General features: G+C 47.2%; 2 protein-coding genes across 3 annotated transcripts in view; one reads left to right on the forward strand and one right to left on the reverse strand.

The window, feature by feature from the left end:
* Positions 1-395: 395 nt before the first annotated feature.
* LOC307229719 (transcription factor AP-4-like) lies at positions 396-7,321 on the reverse strand (the record flags this gene model as incomplete). The annotated part of the gene is made up of 7 exons (XM_079999771.1): positions 396-851; positions 1,372-1,542; positions 2,503-2,652; positions 3,181-3,351; positions 3,440-3,538; positions 3,689-3,854; positions 7,245-7,321. 7 exons carry the CDS (start codon positions 7,319-7,321, stop codon positions 696-698), a joined length of 990 nt encoding a protein of 329 aa, XP_079855897.1. The 3' UTR covers positions 396-695.
* A 3,756-nt stretch (positions 7,322-11,077) lies between these two features.
* The window catches only part of glis2a (GLIS family zinc finger 2a), a 26,073-nt gene continuing 20,353 nt past the window's right edge, over positions 11,078-16,797 (forward strand). For both annotated transcript variants that reach the window (XM_079999067.1, XM_079999068.1), the window contains exon 1: positions 11,078-11,487. The gene's annotated coding sequence lies outside the window, so the exon portion shown is untranslated. The remainder of the gene's footprint in view (positions 11,488-16,797) is intronic.

Genomic DNA, 16,797 nt, shown 5'->3' on the forward strand with positions numbered 1-16,797 from the left:
ACAAATGGTGAACAGCTTCTTGTTAAAGGGCCAGATCCAAACCGTGTTTTTTTTTTTTTCTTTTCAAGTACATCAGATACAAAATCATCATCTGACTGAGGGTGAGCTTCAGGTATAAAAGCACCATGATGCAGCCGCAGCAGCAGAACGACGCGTTTGGGGGAAGGACGAGCTCCGCCTCTTCATCCCTTCCTCCATCCCGAGAGAGACGGTACATTCAAATCCCCATAAAAACCGAAAATATGTCAATTTGGAGGAACAGGAAACACTGCCGACACGCATGTTAGACCGAGGCAACTCTGATTGTTTGTAGCACAATAATAGAACCGAAAAAATATATAATAATAATAGTAATAATAATGACGATGATAACAATTATAACAACAACACACCGATACAAAGGGACGGAGAAAGGACATGTTTGTTTGTTTGTTTTCAGGACTTGGTGTTTGCGTTATTCTGTGTTCTCTAACGGGCGGTTCTGACGCGCTCACTCCATCTTGCCTCGCTTCCTCAAACCACTTACAGTACACGACGCACTGCGAGCTTAACAGCTGGAATTCGGAAAGAGGGGAACTGAAGCTCGGGTGGAGGTGATGGGAGACCAATTTGGGGTTTTGTCTGGAGACCTCTCCGTCCGGGTGGTGGTGGTGCGCGGGCGTTGGGAGACGGTTCTGGCACGCGCGGGGAGCGGATCAGTTCATGGAGCGGTCCTCGCCCTCCGTGTCGGTGTCTGTGTCCGAGCACGCCGTGTCCATGGCGACGTGGGCGGGGCTGACGATGACGGCCCGCCGCTGCTCCTCCTCGGCACTCGCCCGCCGCTCCTGGTTGCGCTCGATGTGCTGGATGGCCTGGGAGGGTAGACAGGTAGGACGCCAGTATGAAAAGGGAGAATTTCCTCTTAAGAACATGTCATTGTTTTTCTTATTTTTTTTTAAGGTGAAGCACTTGTAGCTGCACATAACGAAACGTGCTGTGGAAATGAAATGTATTATTATAACACTACCGCCGTTCACAACACCAAGCCGTTCAACGTAAAGACGCCTCAGCTTGGAGTCTGCACGTACATCACAGTTCCATTTTACACTTTGAGGACGGATTTCAAGTCAATTCAAAAGTGATATTTGGATAAACCATCTCTCTTATTCATTCAAGTATTCCATGTGGGTAGAATGGCAAGCACTAGATATTTGGTGGAGGGCTGAGGTCAGAGGTCACGGCGAGGCAGAAACAGGGTTGCGATGTGAAATGAACCAGACGACTCTGCAGAAACGTTTCCTTTGGGTCGGACGGAGGCAGGGGATAAATCCAACCCGTTCTCCGGTTCCACAGAACCTCTCAGACGGGCTCCCCGGGCAGGGCCACGCCTACCTGCACGATGGTGTCCAGGTTCTGTCTCGACGTCGACACGGTGCTGGCGTGGACGGCGGGGCTCAGGGTCACCACGGTGACGTGATGATGGGGGTGCTGGATTAACGTGGGGGCTGGGACGATGACGGTGGGGTGGTGCGTAGGGGCTGGGGGGGTCTGGGGGGCTTCCATCTGGAGGACACACAGAGGACTCCTTCAAAAACTGGTTCACACACAAGCGCAACACACACAGAAGCAATTATACTGCTCTTAACTGATGAACACAGTGCGTCGCTGTGATGCACTGTGTTCATCAGTTAAGAGCAGTATAATTGCTTCTGTCATTACCTAAAACATTTTTTTAATATATATTTTACATTATATTATTATTACTTTGTTTTTTTATGTTCTATTGTATTTATTTAATTCCCCTTTTCACCTCAAGTGTGTATTTCCTGTTGGTAGGGTAGTTGTGATTATGGTATTTTTGTTGCCGATAGTCATACAATTAATTGCAATAAACAATTAAAATTTTCTTTAAATATATACATACAAAATAAAATACACTTATTATAGCGTAATAACACATCTGCTGTTTAATGGCATTGAAGACTGTACCAAAAAGATAAAGGTAAATGTTTATTTTACCCTAACCCAATTGATGGAAACTCACCTGGTCGACATTATATTTGTTGCAACATTTCTAACATTGGCTCAAAACCCCCCCTTAAGTTTGGATGGCAACAGACATACGTGGCAATGAAAATGACCAAAACGATCGCGATCAGACGATGATGTGATAACTGTGACGGCTTTCACCTTCCGTGCAGCTATCTCTTCTGGTGTGAAGTTTAATCTCATCGGATCCCCCTTTAAAAATCAAATTTCAGGCTTTTTATTCCAATGTTCTGAACCGAGCCCTGTATGTGTGTGTGTGTACCTGCATATACACAGGAGTGCGCCTATCCATATAAAATAGCGTGTTCAAAACGAGGCCATAAGTGAACGTACGTGTGTGTGTGTGTGTGTGTGTGTGTGTGTGTGTGTGTGTGTGTGTGTGTGTGTGTGTGTGTGTGTGTGTGTGTGTGTGTGTGTGTGTGTGTGTGTGTGTGTGTGTGTGTGTGTGTGTGCGCGCGCGCGCGCTGGCCGCACCTTGGGGCTGTGCGTGTGGTTCTCGGTGCTCTGGCCGTGGATCTGCTGCAGCCGGAGCAGTGTCTGGCTCTGCAGCTGCGCCTGCTCCTCCAGCTCCTGGGTGATCACCTTTAGACGCTCCGGGTGCAGGTGGCTGCCCAGAGAGCGCACCTGAACGGGGGCACAGACGCCGGTGAGAAGCAGGGTGGCGCCGGTCGCCCCGAGAAACCATTCCGAGGCCAACCCGTACTAATGACGGACATCCCAGAGCCACTCGAGTCAACAGGGACAGACACACTTGTACATTCATATTAAAGAATCGAATCAGCCAAAACACCATCAAATTGCAAACTGCTTTGAAGGGACGTTAAATTGTACTGCATGTGTAAACGTGGTATTGTACATCACTGATTTCTCATCAACATCATATCAACTTCAAACTGTACAAAAATAAATTTTCTCCACATCAACCCGGATATAAGACGACCCTGGTTATAAGAAAACCACCATTTTTTCAAGAATCATTTTTGGAAAGAGACCAAATCTTGTTTTGTTTGTTTTATATAAAAGAAAATAATTTAAATTCAAAATAATAACGCTGCATGCGGTGGTACGGGGAATGCGCGGTGGCCTGTGTGCCACTGAGGCCACAAACAGCTAGAAAACCCCAAAAAGGCCCGGGCCGCACCGCCCTCCCACCTGCTCCTCCAACAGGATGCGAGCCGAGCGCTCCTTGCCGAGCTGCTGCCGAAGCTCCAGCATCTCCCTCCGCAGCTCTTCTCCCTTCTCCTCCTCCAGGGCATCCGGAGAGCCAATCCCCTCGTCCTTCTCCTCCGCTCGCCTCCTTTTGGGGGAGGAGCCACTGAACTCCTGGTTGCGTGGCGAGAACAAAAAAGGCCGTCAGCGAACGCTCGGCGCGAGAGCGACTGGACAGTGGAGACGCCCCCGCCCACATTACCTGGATGAAGCGTTTGAGCTGGTTGTTCTGCTGCAGGAGCTGGGTCTTCTCCTGCTCCAAGCTGAAGATATAGTCCGCCGTCTGCTGCAAGATGGCCGCCTAGTAGTGACAAATACATGGTTTAGAAGAAGAAGAAGAAGAAAAAAAAAAACAGGGTGCAGTTTGAGACAGTGGTGGAAGGAAAAAAAAATTGCCAAACAGTGCATTGAATCCAAATGGCGCCCGCGGTCACGTGCGCGCTCCCCGCACCTTGCTGAGTTTCTCTCCGTCCGTGTGCGGCAGCAGCGACTTGAGGGACTGGAACCCCGCGTTGATGCTCTGCATGCGCCGCCGCTCGTTGCTGTTGGCGATCTCGCGGCGGATCCTCCGCTCCTGGTCCTGGGCCGTCTCCGGGCTGAGGGGGATGTTGGCCAGGCTGCGGGAGAAGACGCCTGTCAGACTTGGACCCAGAACACAAGAGCTACGAATAGAAACTAAATACCCTCCCTTGCTTGTCTTAGTGGCCGGTTAAGGTTTCATCCCCACGTGACATTTTAGGTTCTAATATTGGCTTTGACCTTTGCTTTTTTTAAGAAGCTATTTGAATGTTGTCTTTTTTTCTTTTCTTTTAGTTCACCAGCATGTGGGAGGTCTGCAAGACAAATTAACTCATTGTCTATGAATAAATAATAGACAAAGAAAATCGTCAGGATTGAAAACCTATTATGCACGTGGACCTTTTCACTATTTGCACACGGGATCGTTTTATCCTCTCATTTGTTTAAAAATGGCTGAGATTGCCACTTTAAGGAGCTATTTTGCTCGTTGGTGCTGCCTCAACATATATGTCGACATTTACAATTCACTTGTGGGTTACAACCAAGACGCTGTTTTAGTGAAGAAAACCCAAGAGCTATCAATTCATACAGCTGGAGTTGAGGGCATCTGAACCTAGAAATTATTTGACACATAGAAGAAAACATTTTTGAGAATGGTGTGAATTTATTTTCTTTCATTGCATTCATTTATGGTCACCTACAATTAATACAGACATTTGTGAACAGCGGAGTGTTTACAAATCAGCCAGTGTTTTTGGACATCTGCACAGAGTATCAGTTAAAGTAGAATAAAGCCTGCAGGGAAGGCAGCTGGAGGCATCACAGTCAAACCAAATCATTGATATCAGCTGAAATAATCATGGAAATAATGGGTTGTCAGTAAACAAAAGCATTGTGCATTGCTACTGGAGTGTATTTAGGTGTGGGTCGTTATTTGGTGGACCGGCTATGTGTTTAGTGTTCCAGCCTCACTGCACCCAGCAGACACAGCAAACAGACTCGCCACCGATCGGGTCAATCTTCAGCCCGAACTTTCGCCCTGCTGTGGTAATGACCCTCCACATTCCTCCCACAAGGTAATTAAAGGTGCGGGAGCTCGCCTGAACTCGCCGCCCCCCCACGAACCTCCGACCCTTTCGGTCGCTTGTTGTGGAGACGGAACTAATTCTGCAGTTCCCTCAAAAGATATTCACACGGCCATAATGCATTACGATGCATGCATTATGAACCAAGAACCCCAGCCCCAAAACACGTTACCCAGGTGGACTGAAGTTGTATTTGTTGGAAACACCTGCTCCCAAATCACCTCAAAGAATAATGAGTTCTAGAAAACAAAAAAAGAACGAGTAGAAGAGGAAGCCACAAATTTCCCCTTTTTAGTCTGTGGCTCATTCACAAATGTAACTGATACACACGTGGGCGGTGCATGGCTGGGGCCTATGCTGCATTCAAATCATATGGGAATTTATGGGTGTGCTGCATTCAAGTCATATGGGAATTCTGGGTACAGCGATTTGCTTGCTAGTAACAACAACTTGGCAGCGTTTACCTCGGCTGAACCCGCTGTAAGCGCAAATGGATGATTGTCTGAAACCTTTACGTATGGTATAATATTAACCACCTTCCTGTCAGTTACATGTTTCTTCATCCCACTACAACGGATCTAAACCAGAATAGTGGGATACACTGCGTTTATATACCACAAGGAACTATGTAATAAACAAACGAGTGCCCCGTAGTTGGACCACTTCACACGTGACATTAGTACACACGTTGTTTACATTGCAGCCCGCGTGTAATATGTATAGGAAACATTATCGATGCCATACTGCGTTTGCGCTGTCAAACGTCACTTCACCGGTGGTATTATCCAGTAAATAATACTCGGGAGTTTCATCATTTGCGGCTTGAAAACTGACGTGAAGCCCGACGTTCCCATATCTTACGTGGGACTCGAACGCGGCACTGGCCCGATCTGATCCGACGCATAATAATAATTAAAAAAATAATAATAATAATAAAAAAAAAAAATAATAATAATAATAAAAAATAATAATAATAATAATAAAGGCGGAATAGAGGCATCCAACACCTGAACAACCGACGGCTTATTTCCTCATACCGCTAAAAATAAACCCAGCTCCGCACTACACCACGCTGGTGGCCCTGAAACGCGACACCACCGGGCGGACCAGCCCCTTGGCACAGAACAATCACTTCCCCCGAACTCGGCGGAGCTTGTGCGTCCGTCTACAAACTACTACAACCCCCTCAAAAAAACAACAACAACAACAACAACAACAAAAACGCAACACCACCACCAGCCACATCCCCCTCACTGCTGCACCACGGGACGGAGTAAAACGAAGCGGGTCAACGGCTCCAAACGGGCCGAGAAGCGTGTGCGACAGAAACACCGCTTCCACGACGCCACCGCGTTTCACAACTTTCTACACCGCGCGTGGACAGTTGTTTATTAGATATGTCTGTAAAAACTGGAACAAGTTCCTTTGTTTGACACGTATATTGAGTTTCATTTTCCTTTATTCGGTGTTAATGGTCGATACAGGGGAGTGACGTTAATGTGTTGGTATATGGCCAATTCTTTCTATATTTAAAAAGGTAATTTCCAGGTTTATTCTATGTTTACATTTTGTTTCAGGAGCTTTGTGTGTATATATATATATATATATATATATATATATATATACATACACACACACATTTTTCTATTTTTTTTTGTGTGTGTATTGGCATTTTTTTCTACGTTGTAGTTAATTTTCTATTTTTTCGTATTCCCATGACTTGGCTTTCCCGTTGCTTTGACGTGAGCGGCCGTTACGACGGACTCGCCCCCAAGCGGCTCGTCCCCGCACCCCCAGCATGGCTGCGACGCAGCAGCTAGCCGAGTTAGCTGCGGGGCTAGCGTCGCCTCCTCCGCTATGACACCGCGGATCGCCGCCTTTCCGCGCGCCGCCGACAAGCCCCGCCACCGAAACGCACACACGCGGGGCTCGCGGGGACGTCTGGCGCGTTTCGGGCCACCGATCGCCGAGCCCCGGGGCGAAACAACCGTGAAAAGCAGTAGTTTTACAGAGCGGCGGGCGGCGACCACGTGGTTGCTGTTGCCGTTCGACCCGATCCGAGATGCCACCATTTCGCCGCGATTATTCGCACGTCCCCCGCAGCAAAGAAAACCAAAACAACACCCCGGATCCACGCGCGACGAGGCGGCCTGGGACACGGAGCGGGATTGTCGACGCGCTGGCCGCCGATCCGCCGCCCCCCTCCTCCTCCCCTCCTCCGCTGCTGCTGCTAGCGTTAGCTGGCACGGGGAGGGGGAGGAGAGGGAGCGCCGCGTTACAACCATGTTGTCTGGCGGATCGGCGCGGTGGCTAGCGGCTAGCATGCTAACCGAAACACAATAAATACGCCGCCCGCGACCGAGGGCGACGCGGTCCGCGCGAGCCCCCGGGGGAGGTACCGACCTGCAGAGCCCGCCGATCACATCCTTCTCCGTCTTCTTGAACTGGATCTTCTCTGTCGGCATCATGAAATATTCCATGCTGCTTCTTCCGCCGCCCCCCCACCCGCCCCGACCCGAAAAGGAGAGCGCCGCCTGAAAACGCTGCTTCTTCCTCCGCGGCGCCTCCTCTGCCTCCGCTGCGGGCTCTGGAGCTCGGCCCCGTTCAGCTGCGCATCGCGTCCAACAAATGCCCGGAATGATGGTGTTGTGTGGGGGGTGGTGGGGAGAAAATGGCAGTTTGTCGCTGTGTGTTGCTGCTACAGCTGATGGCTGCTGCTGCTGCTGCTGCTGCGTGTGTGTGTGTGTGTGTGTGTGTGTGCGTGGCTCCGCCCACTCCGTGTGGCTGCAGCTGATCCGAGTCGAGGCGGGAAACAGCTGCTTGGAATCAAGTTGCTTTCCGGGAAAAAAACAAAAAAACAAAAAAAGAAACACAGCAGAAGCACAAAGGAGCCGTTTGTGGGGGAAAAAAAAGAATTATAATAATAAATGCAGAAGAGAAAGAAAAGCTAGACACAAATAGGCGAACATTTGTAAAAAAAAAAATAATAATAATAAAAAAAAATATATATATATATAATAACGATAATAATAATAATAACAACAATAATAAATAAGGGGAGCGAATTACTAGAACAAAAAAAAGAAACATACGACGAAAGAAAAAGAACAAACGAATATATGTAAAAAAAAAAAAAAAAAGCAATTAACCTTTGTGAAAAGAGAAACGAAGATTTGTAAAAATAAATAAATAAAGGAATGTAGGCAAATAAATAAACGAAGATTTGTCAAAATATATATATATATATAAAATAAGCGTTAATAAGCTTTATTGCTAAACTCATTCATAAATAGTAACCGAACAAAAAAAGATCAACGAAGATTTTCGAAAGATGAAGATCTGAGAAACAAATACGCACACGGACACAGACCGTCCGTGCCGACCGACACAAATTCATTATGACAGGGTTTGTGGTCTGTCTTGAGCAACAGTAACATGTGTGGGAAATGTGTCCCCAGTCGGTTTACTTTCATATTTAACCCTGAAACATCTCCATAAAACGCGTTTGAATGTCATTTTAACCATAATTCACAACACAGCAGCTCTTCCACTCTCACCGGTCCCCTAGCAGTACTGACCAATCACAGCAGCCCTACAACAAGACGCCTTTTGTCAGGGCCACAGTGATTGGACATTGTTCTGAATGAGTTTAGTCGCAATGGAAAGCGAATGGAGTGGATCTGTAGCTATGAAATTAATGCAACACACCATGCAGATTACTGGGGCTAGAGGTTGGGGCTGATAAGAACTAGTGTTGGGACTAGAACTAGGACTAGAGCTAAAACTAGAACTAGGACTAGGAATAGAGCTAGGACTATGACTCAAAGTAGGACTAGGACTAGAACTAGGACTAGAACTAGGACTATGACTAGAAGTAGGACTAGGACTACAACTACAACTAGAACTAGGACTTTGACTAGAAGTAGGACTCGGACTAGAATTAGGACTAGAAATATTATGAGGGCTACAAGTAGGACCAGAACTAGGAATAGGACCAGGACTACGACAGGGACTAGGAATATAACTAAAACTAACACTATGACCAGAACTAGGACTAGGACTAGGACGAGGACTTAAACTAGGACTAGGACTAGAACTACAGCTAGAACTAAGACTAGGACGAGGACTTGAACTAGCTCTGCAGCTTGACATTTCTGAGATCCTGTGTTGTTCTTATGGCCATTTGGTTGTGCTGTATTTAGTGGATTCACCATCATTCAAATAATCTGCTTCAAATTAGTTATTTACCTTGAAATACCAGAGCTTAAGCGCTCTACAAGGGTATTGTATATATTCAAACTTATTTTCTAATCTTTTTCTCAACAATGTATGGTTGGCATAGCCCTGTTAATTTATAGCAGTTGCCCCTGCTACTATTACTACAACAATAATATTAATAATAATAAGGATAATAATAAGAATAATAATAAGAATAAGAATAACAATAACAATAATAAGAATAATAAGAATAATGCTGTTACTACTAATGCTACCACTAGATTCAGGACCTCTGTGTGTTTAAGCCTATCCTTTAAAAAGTTTGAATTTGGTTCGAATCAAAACCCTGAGAGCATTTTAAATTACAGAAAGATAACAAAAAACATCACATCTCAGGCTTAAATATGTTATGTTTTGATGTACTCAGTCATATTGTCTGCTGCTTTCTTGGCCAGGTCCCTCTTGTTAAAGAGATTGTGAATTTAGACGAGACTTACCCGGTGAAATTAAGGTCCAATTAAAAAGGCAGGACTCCACCACACCAAATTGTTCATATTAAACTAATTGATATTAACAGGGTGTTTGACTGATTTAAATGTATTAAACTGTATTTATATGAAGCAGAGATGTCTTTGGTGAACGTGTTGGAGTTGACCACTAGATGGCAGAGAATTAACACGTTGCCTTCAGCAGAGCTACCAAATCATATGAGGACATGGACATGGATTTACACTCAAACGAAGGGGAGAGTTACAGTAGTTTGCTATAAACTAAAGACTTAGTTATTATGTATTAAAGTTATTAATAATGCTTCAATTAATTAGTTATACTATGCATTAAAGCTCATTTGCATTGCCTTATTGATTTATTGTATGAATTGAAAATAAAAATATTCAGCAGCATCGTATTGATGAATGCTGATGTTATTCTCCCTTGGTAATAAAATTCATTATGAGGTCCATATATAAATACAAACAGCGCATGCACATTATTTGAAACATATAATAATGTGAATCTTTTAGTAAATTTGGCATTATTTTGAAGGTATTGGAGGGTCTGCCCTTGGACCAGATATTGGCACAAACCCACCAGCGGTGAAATTGAAAACACTGGCTATTGTGGGAACGTTTTCCCCACTTCGAGAATCAAGTAATTATAGGCCTACTTATGGGCAGCAAGCCACATAGTTTGAACGCACGCACACACACGCACGCTGCTAAATTGTCTGCATTGCTGTCAGTAGGATAGGGAGAATGCACGTTGGACTAGTGTGCCATGAATCTTGTACTGTTTTTTTCTTCTTCAAATGGGAGTCCGTGAGGTTTGTGTTGGGTGGATTTCAGTACTTTTCACTTTCCGCGCAAACCCGATCTTTGCATTTTTTTTCTTTTCTGGGAAAGTCGGACCCCGCCACCAATTATGGAAAAAGCATAGAGAGAACCACAGGCATATTGCAAATACATTGAATGGTCGGTTCGCATAAAGTGCAAGACGGGAAGAATAGCAAATATGGGATTTTTTAAACCAAATAATCTTCTAATTCACCACCTCAGAATAATCCTCTATTCACTGAAGAGTAAGCAACGATCACGGACATCTCAGAATATTTACAAAGCATATTTAGACCATATGTCAACAACAGTATCAGTTGATTTTGTAACACAATCACATAGAAATGACTTACAATATATAAATTAAAAAAAACAGAAAAGGGCTTTGCCACAGTCGTATCAAGTGGCAGCAAACTCAAGTCTAAAATATGCGATTTTTTTAAAACAAAATATTCACATGGATTACCACTTTAAGTAAATATGAGCCTGATGTTGGAAGAGAGAAAATAGGGGAAGGAGGAAATGAGAAGGAGTGGTGGGATGCAGACCCAGCCCTCTCCAGCTGTTCTCTCTCTCTCTCTCTCTCTCTCTCTCTCTCTCTCTCTCCCCCCCTCTCTCTCTATACTCAGCCTCCCTTTCCACTAGAAACGCAGTTGACGAGCGTCGCAACTAAGCGATGCACTTTCGAGATATTCTTCCTCTCACGAAACCAATTGAACCTTTTTTTTTTTAGCAGGAAGAGAAAAGAGAGAAGTTTTCCAGCCCGTAACACTGATTCCCTGGACCGAGTTTTCCATTCTCTTTGAAAACTGACATTTTATTGCAACAGGCGTTTTTTCTTTTCCTTCCTCCATGACCAAAAAAACAACGATTCTCCGTGAGATGATTTCATGCTGACTGTTTTTAACCCTTCAGTAATATTAATGTTGATGATAAGAATGATGATGATGATGACGTTGATGATGATCCGCGAGACGCCAGGCAAACTCGCCTGAATAATCAGTTCGTGGCCAACATCTGGGAGAAACATCTGGATCAAGCGGAGGCCGAGAAGAACCAGAGGAGACTTCCCTGTCCCCTTCACCTGCAGACCTGAGGTAAATACCAAGCACTCTCTGTGTGTGTGTGTGTGTGTGTGTGTGTGTGTGTGTGTGTGTTTGTATGCGCGCGTGTGTGTGTGTGCGTGTGTGCGCGCGCGTGTGTGTAAGTGTCTATGTGTGTGTCTGTGTGTGTGTGTGCTTATGAACTGCATGTATGTATGTATGTATAGTATGTACATATGTGTATGTATGTATGTATGTATGTATGTATGAATAGAAATATGTATGTATGTATGTATGTATGTATGTATGTATGTATGTATGTATGTATGAATAGAAATATGTATGTATGTATGTATGCGTGTATGAGCGTGTATGTATGTATGTGTGTATGTGTGTGTATGTATGTACGTATGTATGTTTGTGTGTATGTATGTATGTATATGTGTGTATATGTATGTTTTATATACAATTCTGTTCACACATACAAACAAAGGTGCATGTGTACATTCGTACACGTGCATCTTTCTATGAATGCATTAATGTACATTATATTTTGTTTTTGGCTCATTTGCCACAGTTTGTACCTGTACTGCACAACTGCTAAATTAGTGTAAATCCATATAATAACATTTTTTTTGTCAAGATGTGCTTGGAGCCGGCAGACAATTAGACCAGAAAGAGGGAGAAAGAGAGAGAGAGAGAGAGAGAGAGAGAGAGAGAGAGAGAGAGAGAGAGAGAGAGAGAGAGAGACGTGTCATCAGTGAGGTAGTGACAAGTGAGTGGGCAGTGTGTGGTGCGGGGGATTTGTTCTCAGTCACCGTGGCTCCAGACACCTTGTCACACGTGGGCATGGTCTCTGGGAAGAGGAAGCTCAGGGAATGTGTCCAGAGTTATCGCTTTACTCAAGATCAACCTCCGCTCGCTGAGGGTTCCTGGTTCAGGGTCTTGCCCAAGAGCTTTCGCCAGGACGCGGCGCCCGCTTGGCTGGGCCGCCCTCCACTCATTCAATTGCAGAACGAACCCAGGTCATGAGATGTCATGGTCCCAGGTCCCAGGTCATGAGACCCATCACCCTCGGCAGAGGGTGATGGGTCTCTATGGCCCCGAGTCGGGGCTTGTTCACCAGACCGATTCTCCCCCTGTCACCGCTGCCTGTGTGCTGCCAAGCTGACTGGGTACACATCCTTCCATGTCTCCGCCTGCCCTGACCTTAGTGAATGACAATGCTTTGTGGACATTCGATCAGTCTGGATCAGGGCGTCGGGAGCCCAGGTGCTCGTTTGGAGGTTGTCTGGCAATCCCCCAGTTCCTCTTATCAAAAGCTGTCAAGGTGTCTTTGAGCAAGGCACCTCGTAAGGAATCTTCCACTGCCAAGGTGTGGGAGTGTACCGACAGTACAGAAGCATATGGTTTCAATCCAACGTCAGCTTTACATCATTGATAGTAAAAAAAAAAAAAGTTTTCTGGACTTTTTTTGGAAACAAACTCTAAGCATGTGACTCTGATCCTAATCCTTCGTGTCGCCACCAGCCAGGCGCGCCAATATGCAGTGTAGTACAGCCGCGTAGATCTTTAACCACAAAACAACATCGTTAAAACTCACATACATTTAAATAGTTGTTTCCATCCCTAGAGGCGATCGCACCACTTGAGGTTCCAGCTCTCGCCGTAGAGCGGTGCAGGAACGAGGTCTTTTCGGAGGCCAACCCGGAAGTCAGCGTCGCCCTGGTTCCCTCCACCAAGAGCCAATGGGATTTTTCCACTGGAATTTTGGATCATGGCAGAAATCAAGCTCTGTGGCCGACAAAAGTTCAGGACACTTACACGTTTTGTTCAGCAAGATAATCTTCCTAAATGAGCGCCGCTTTATGATTTTAGAAGCGTAAAACGCAATCGCCAGAAGTACAAAAAGCCACCGTTGGGCTTTAAAGGCGCTGCACCGCGGTCGCGTGACTTCAACGTCCCCACCACCGAGCTTCCAACTTGGAATTCGATTTGGCGCGTTTACCTCTTCCACTAAAGCCTGGAAAGTTAGAGTTAGAATAGTCTGCAAGAGCGTGAGTATAAACACAACTAGTGGCTGTGAAGGCGGACCCTCGAGTAGATGACTTTCCGCGTATTGGTGCGACGACCTTCAATGGCCCCGACAAACCTCTGTGGTCTCGTTGCACCTTTTTTAAGGCGCGTGAAAGCTTCAAAATTCACGAGTGGGGTATTTACTGAGGTATTTTATGTTGTGCAACAATGCGTGAAAATCCCTTCAGCTAGCGTTAACCGCGGACCTTATTTCAGGTGTCGAACCCAAAAACCCATTCAAAAAACCCATTGACTTTCGGACGAGGGAATCAGGAAGTGCAGAAATGCAAACTGGTTTCCGGGCGTCAGGACTCATTCCTGCACCACTCTGCAGGAGCTGAGACCTAAAGCAGTTAAAATCCAGTATATCAGGTGTGACTCTATGAAGGGCCTGAGAATTGTTTCTGGGACTCGAAAAGCCCTTTGGTGTAAACCAGACGTGAGAGATCAACAATTTTCACGACCGATGATGCGAGACGAAGACCAGCTGATTTGAGTTGGAGAGGATCCACCGGCGCATCCGAAATTGTTTGTTTATTTGCACATTCTCATTCAAGGCAGAACATCTCCGTGACCGTCCGTGCCCCCCCTCCAGACTGTGTCAAACTAATTTGACGACAATTATGTAATGGTCACGTATGCACGTGAGTCATGCTGTTTTCCCCGCAAGTTCCATAAACAAGGGTTTCATTGGAAGGCAGTAAAAAAAAAAAAAAAAAAGCAGGTTGCAGCCTTGTTGCATCACGCTATTCTCTGAGTGTTGGACACACGCTGGCGGATGGATTCTGGAAGGGGCCCCCGAGCCAAGCGGACTCCTTTCCTGTTTTTATTGGGTGCGTCTGCCTATTTCAGCCCCCACTCCACCCAACCTTCTTCCATCCACCCACACACAGCCTGTTCTGGACGGCAAGGACTGGGCTGAGGGTGCTGCTTAGACATATGGCATGTATAGCCTTGCCTGTGTGTGTGTGTGTGTGTGTGTGTGTGTGTGTGCGGGTGCGTGCGTGTGTGTGTGTGCGTGTGTGTGCGTGTGTGTGTGTGTGTGTGTGTGTGTGTGCGTGTGTGTTTGTGAAAGAGAGGGAGTGGGGGAGGAGGTTGCCTGTGCATTTTTGTACATTTTGTACATTGGTGCATTTTTTAAAGAAAGAAAGAAAGAAAGAAATAAAGAAAGAAAAGAGGAAAGGAAAGAATGACCAATGGAAGGAAGATAAGATGAGACCTCATTAAGCAGGTGTTGCCGCAGCAGAAGTTGAGAGAACACTTCAAGTCAAAAAAGAAGGCAGGACGGAGGGATGGAGGGATGGAAGGATGGAGGGATGGAAGGATGGAGGGATGGAGGGATGGAAGGATGGAGGGATGGAAGGATGGAGGGACGGAAGGATAGAAGGACGGAAGGATGGAGGGATGGAAGGATGGAGGGATGGAGGGATGGAAGGATGGAAGGATGGAAGGATGGAAGGATGGAAGGGTAAGAAGCGTAGAAAGGAGGAAGGAAGACAGTGGAAGTCCTACAGGGAAGCGGATGAGAACAGCGACGGCATTGTGCGCTCAGCTGTTGCCACCCTGAATCTCCGCCACACCTCCACCGTGCTCTCCATCCGTGTTCAGGCTCCGGGCCTGGGACCCCTGCTGGGACCCTGTTGTCTCTGTATTATTCCTGGTGTTTGTACATGAGAGTTCAGGCGGTTCAGCCCCCCCCTGCTCTCCCCCTCAGCAAAGGCCTCATATGTCAGGAGGGAGGGGGTCCTCCTTTTCATCCTCCTCCTCTCCTCCTCTCCTCTCCTCTCCTCTCCTCTCCTTTGTCCTCCTCTCCTCATCTCCTCTCCTCTCCTCCTCCCCTCTGCTCCTCTCCTCCTCTCCTCTCCTCTCCTCCTCTCCTCTCCTTCTCTCCTCTCATCTCCTCTCCTCATCTCCTCCCCTCTCCTCCTCTCCTCTCCTCTGTCCTCCTCTCCTCCTCCCCTCTCATCTCCTCTCCTCTGTCCTCCTCTCCTCTCCTCTCCTCCTCTCCTCCTCTCCTTCTCTCCTCTCATCTCCTCTCCTCTGTCCTCCTCTCCTCTCCTCTCGTCTCCTCTCCTCATCTCCTCTCCTCTGTCCTCCTCTCCTCATCTCCTCTCCTCTCCTCCTCTCCTCTCCTCATCTCCTCTCCTCCTCTCCTCTCCTCCTCTCCTCTCATCTTCTCTCTTCTGCCCTCCTCTGCTCATCTCCTCTCCTCTGTCCTCCTCTCCTCTCCTCTGTCCTCCTCCTCTCCTCTCATCTTCTCTCTTCTGCCCTCCTCTGCTCATCTCCTCTCCCCTGTCCTCCTCTCCTCTCCTCTGTCCTCCTCTCCTCTGTCCTCCTCTCATCTCCTCTCGTCTCCTCTCCTCATCTCCTCTCCTCTGTCCTCCTCTCCTCTCCTCCTCTCCTCTCCTCCTCTCCTCTCCTCCTCTCCTCTCCTCTGTCCTCCTCTCCTCTCCTCCTCTCCTCTCCTCTGTCCTCCTCTCCTCTCCTCCTCTCCTCTCCTCCTCTCCTCTGTCCTCCTCTCCTCTCCTCTCGTCTCCTCTCCTCATCTCCTCTCCTCTGTCCTCCTCTCCTCTCCTCCTCTCCTCCTCTCCTCTCCTCCTCTCCTCTCCTCTGTCCTCCTCTCCTCTCCTCTCCTCTCCTCCTCTCCTCTGTCCTCCTCTCCTCTCCTCTCGTCTCCTCTCCTCATCTCCTCTCCTCTGCCCTCCTCTCCTCATCTCCTCTTCTTTTTTTTCCTCTCACTGACTTTACTCCCCCCGGCTGGCCGCGGTTGGATGGTTGGCTACCTGTTCGACTGAACCAATGGCTGGCCGGTTTGCTGTTTGCCTGACTCAGCTGGATGGCTAGTTGGCTGCCTGGTCGATTGACCCGATGGCTGGCTGGTTTGCTGTTTGGCTGGCTGGCTAGTAGGACAGTTGGCCCAACGGCTGGTTGGCTTTTGGCTGCCTGCTTGGCTGTCTGATTGGCTGGTGACCCAATGGCAGGCTGGTTTGTTATTTAGTCGGCTGGCTAGTTGGAGTGTTGGTCCGTTGGGCGCCTGGTTGGCTGGTTGGCCCAATGGCTGGCTGGTTTGTTATTAACTTGGCTGGCTGGTTGGCTGCCTGGTTGGCTGGTTGGCCCAATGGCCGACCGGTTTGTTATTAAGCTGGCTGGCTGGTTGCCCGCTCGGCCGGTTTGGCCCGCTCGGCCGGCCGGTTTGCCGTTTGGCCGCCTCGCCTGCCGTTGGCCGGCTGGTCGTTCTGGTTGCGGTGTCGTGCTTGGGTCCAGCCCTGGACCAGGCGTTCATTTTTC

Source organism: Zeus faber, assembly GCF_960531495.2.
Source record: "Zeus faber genome assembly, chromosome: 4".
In the NCBI taxonomy this organism is placed as follows: Eukaryota; Metazoa; Chordata; class Actinopteri; order Zeiformes; family Zeidae; genus Zeus; species Zeus faber.